The sequence below is a fragment of the Trichosurus vulpecula genome, chromosome 8 (genome assembly GCF_011100635.1).
Source record: "Trichosurus vulpecula isolate mTriVul1 chromosome 8, mTriVul1.pri, whole genome shotgun sequence".
Classification (NCBI taxonomy): domain Eukaryota; kingdom Metazoa; phylum Chordata; class Mammalia; order Diprotodontia; family Phalangeridae; genus Trichosurus; species Trichosurus vulpecula.
In genome coordinates this window covers 184,530,556-184,534,526 of record NC_050580.1, presented here as the reverse complement: position 1 = coordinate 184,534,526, position 3,971 = coordinate 184,530,556, and the positions used below count along the sequence as shown (strand labels likewise).

General features: G+C 38.7%; 1 protein-coding gene across 1 annotated transcript; it reads left to right on the top strand.

Moving 5' to 3' along the window:
• Positions 1-2,280: 2,280 nt before the first annotated feature.
• Positions 2,281-3,243, top strand: LOC118829797 (olfactory receptor 4F3/4F16/4F29-like). The gene has a single exon (XM_036736672.1). It carries the CDS (start codon positions 2,296-2,298, stop codon positions 3,241-3,243), a length of 948 nt encoding a protein of 315 aa, XP_036592567.1. The 5' UTR covers positions 2,281-2,295.
• The last annotated feature ends 728 nt before the right edge of the window (positions 3,244-3,971 follow it).

Below are 3,971 nucleotides of genomic sequence, written 5' to 3'. Positions count from 1 at the left end.
TCCTTTTTGTCCTGCCCCCTCCAACCCACAAAAATTCTCAAGTCACTATGATAATGATACGGATACAAAGATTCAAAGAGAGAATCTTTGAAGGTCATGTTCTTGGTCCTGTATTCTCCTTCCCCTCCGATTTGAAGCATTTGAATTTTATTCAATAGACATTGGAGTAGAAGACTATTGGAGTTTTTTGAACAGGTGGGTGATGTGATTAGAGCTTCTCCTTAGGAAGATTGCATGCATAGCGCATAGTTTAGATGGAAAGTGGCATAGAAAGGAATCAGGGAATCCAGTAAGGAGACTATTGCAGAAGTGTCAATTAAAAATAAAAAAGGCTTTAACTATGGGTAGGAGTGCACAGAATCTGGTGTGGAGGAATGGCATATCTGCAATCTGTCTTCTCTCTTAAGGATAGCCTAGGATTAGATTAGAGACCAGCACTGAGTGCAGCTATTTATCACTGGGATTTGTCTCCTAATTATGTGATTAGGAAGGAATATTCCATGGTGAAAGCTTAATGAATGTTTATGGATTGATTAGGAAGCCTTGAAGACACAAGCAGTCTAAGTTTAAAGCTTCACTTCTTTGGACTCTTTTGCCTATTTCCCCCCTCAGTCTCTTAGTTCTTTCTTTATTACTATTGTTATATTTTGCCTCTTTAAAGTTTACTTTTGAAGTTTTCTTCATTTATTTCTTTTCACCATATTTACTTTAGTTCTTTTCTTTCTCTTGTCTCCATCATTTCTTCTTCCTTGGCACTTGCTAGGGCTGCATACAGCCTATTTCTTGACTTTTAACTCTTTGCTAAAGTTGGGGTCTACTTCCAGAGTGGAAGGGGCACTGTCCCAAGGTTCAAGGGCTTTGTGCAGCTGTTTTCAGAGCTAGTTTTGGGGGCCTGTAAACATTCAGTTCTTCTAAGGTGGTATGATCTAAGGAGAGATGTGTCTGCTATTCTCCTGGCCTGTGTTCTGGTCTTTGAGTCAACACAAGCACTCTTTTTTGCCCTTGAACTGTGGCTAGGGTCCCTGCTCCACTGCTGCCATAAGCTCTGGTGTGCTAGTGCTCCTCTTCACCCTGGTTCTATCACTCAGGACTGTGACTCAGATGCAAGTATGGGCAAAACAACAGACTCCTGCCATCAGTGCCAGCAAAGACACCCCTGTAATCTCCTTCTGATCAGATGTCTGACCCCTTTACTCTCTCTCTTTCTCTAAATCTATTAAAGTCGACACCCAACAGGTAGGTTCAGATGAGTGAGAGTAAAGATTTCTATATCCAAATATGACCCTTTGAAATAACCTTGTAAATTATGTTAATTTGTTCCAACTCAATGGAAACATACATTGAATTGGAATAATGCTGTAAGATCATGGGATTCATTATTCACAGTAGTACAGACTTTTTTTTTGTTCTACCTCCTAGAACAGGCTCCAATTGCTAGACCTCATTAGGTGTCCTTCATTTTGTTTCTGGATGAACAGTGACTACAATGGTATGAGATGGAAAAAATAATATAAATAGTAATCACTTAATGTAACCTTTTCTAGTTACTATGCACATTTCTATGTATTATCACAGTTGATTCTCACAAAATCCTGTGAATTATAGCAGGCAGTGCAGGATGTATTATTCTTAATTTATACATGAGAAGAGTGAGGCTCAGAAAATTTAAGTGACCTGGCCAAAATCTCACAGGCACGAAGAAGCAGCAAAGTGTGCAATCCCTTCAGGTTTTCCAACTCCAACAACTGTATAGGCTGCCACCCTCTGCTACCACAGAATGAAGGAGAATGGGAATCAGAGAATGTTTATGATGAGATAGAAGGAGGCAATGGAATGAAAGGAAATAAAGAGCTTTTAATTCACCAAGAACATCCTCACCAAGCAAAGGTAGGAACTGTATAGTGAAATGTATGACTCTGCTACTCCTTTCTTCTCAGATTCTGAACTAGTGCATTGCCTTGCCTACCTCTCCCAATTCTTTTCTGTGTAGCAGCCGTCTTTTTGCTTTCACCTAGTCCTCTCTAGGAAAAAACTACAGAAATGCCAGAAGACAAGGTTTTAACTGAATATGGCAATAACTCTGTAGTTCTATGTGGTCACAGATTAAGAAGTTATTCTGGCTATGAAATGGTGAGATGAGATTAGATTTCTATAGTATGGCACATAGCAGGCCCTTGACTAGCATTTATTGAATTAACTTGAATTCTGGGATATCATTATCATGTCCAGTAATTTGAATTCTGTCTTTATTCTCTTCCTACAGGTGATTCAGAGGTTGCCCTGATGACCGAATGAATGGACAGAGTAAATCACACAACAGTGTCTGAGTTTGTGTTTTTGGGACTCACCAATTCTTGGGACATTCAGCTTCTACTCTTTGTGTTTTCCTTTGTTTTCTACTTGGCAAGCATGCTGGGAAATTCCCTCATTGTGTTCACAGTGACTTCTGACCCTCACTTACACTCTCCCATGTACTTCCTGCTGGCCAACCTTTCTTTCATTGACTTAGGAATTTCTTCTGTCACTTCCCCTAAGATGATATGTGACATTTTCAGAAAACATAAATTCATTTCATTTTCTGGGTGCATTGCCCAGATGTTCTTTATTCACTTGATTTTTGGTGCTGAGATGGTGCTGCTTGTAGCTATGGCCTTTGATAGATATGTAGCCATATGTAAGCCTCTCCATTATTTGATCATTATGTGTCCAAGAATGTGCATTTTGCTTCTGGTTGCTGCTTGGATCATTGGCCTCATCCACTCAGTAGTCCAAATGGCTTTTGTAATTAACCTGCCCTTCTGTGGTCCCAATGAATTGGACAGTTTTTATTGTGATTTCCCTCGTTTCATAAAACTTGCCTGCACAGACACATACAGACTTCAGTTCATGCTCACTGCCAACACTGGCTTTATGTCCTTAGGTGTCTTTCTCATTTTGATCATATCCTACATTTTCATCTTGTTCACTGTTCAAAAACATTCATCAAGTGGTTCTTCTAAGGCTCTCTCTACTCTTTCATCTCACATCATTGTGGTGATTTTGTTTTTTGGTCCAATTATCTATTTCTATGCGTGGCCATTTAACACATCACATCTGGACAAATTTCTTGCTATCTTTGATGCAATTCTGATGCCCTTTCTGAATCCAGTCATCTACACAATAAGGAACAAAGAGATGAAGTTGGCAATGAGAAGAGTGTGTAGCCAGGTTTTGAGTTTCAGGAAAATCTCTTCAATGACTTGATGGGAAGGCAAGAACTTCTAACGTCCATAATAAGAAAGTCTGGAAACAGAAGTTGTAATGGGAAAGGATGAGCTTGGTTTTGAACATGTTGATTTGAATTCCTAGTGGGATCCAAATGGGAATTTCAAGTATGGATTTGGAAACAGGAGTGTAGAGTTGGGAGAGAACTTTGAATGTTGTCTATATAAATATACATGAGATCATCACTGGAGAGTATAGATGGAGCAGAAAGGAAATCCAAGGGCAGGAATTTGAGGGGATTAACTATAATTATGAGATGGAAGGAAGCTAGTGAAAGCTAGTAAGAAAACAGGCATAAAGGCAAGACTAGATAGAGAAGATTTCCATGCCAGAAAACTCTAGCATGAAGAGAATTTCTATGAAAGGTATTTGTTGACAATTTAAAAATGAGGAAATTGCTGCAGCTTTTTGTTAACTCACCTCCAACTCCAATGCAGAATCCTTTCTTGTGGATTTTAGGTGCATTAATTGTAGGAAAAAATCATTTGTACAGTCAAAAACCACAATTTCTTGTCCATTTTAGTTCCATTGAGGAAACCTGTCAATCCCTTTTTGAATAACGTATTAGTACTATGAATATTGTGTTTGCAATCTTTTAAAAGAACCTGTCTTTGAAGTTCCTGAAAGAGTACTAAAGAAATTGTTTTATTTGCTTAATACATGTATTTAAGGTGTACCTAATGAATAGTACCGTAGGGTCTTCTTGA

What these genes read in the sequence shown, in the direction of transcription:
- LOC118829797 (XM_036736672.1), top strand. Translation starts at nt 2,296, where the DNA reads ATGGACAGAGTAAATCACACAACAGTGTCTGAGTTTGTGTTTTTGGGA.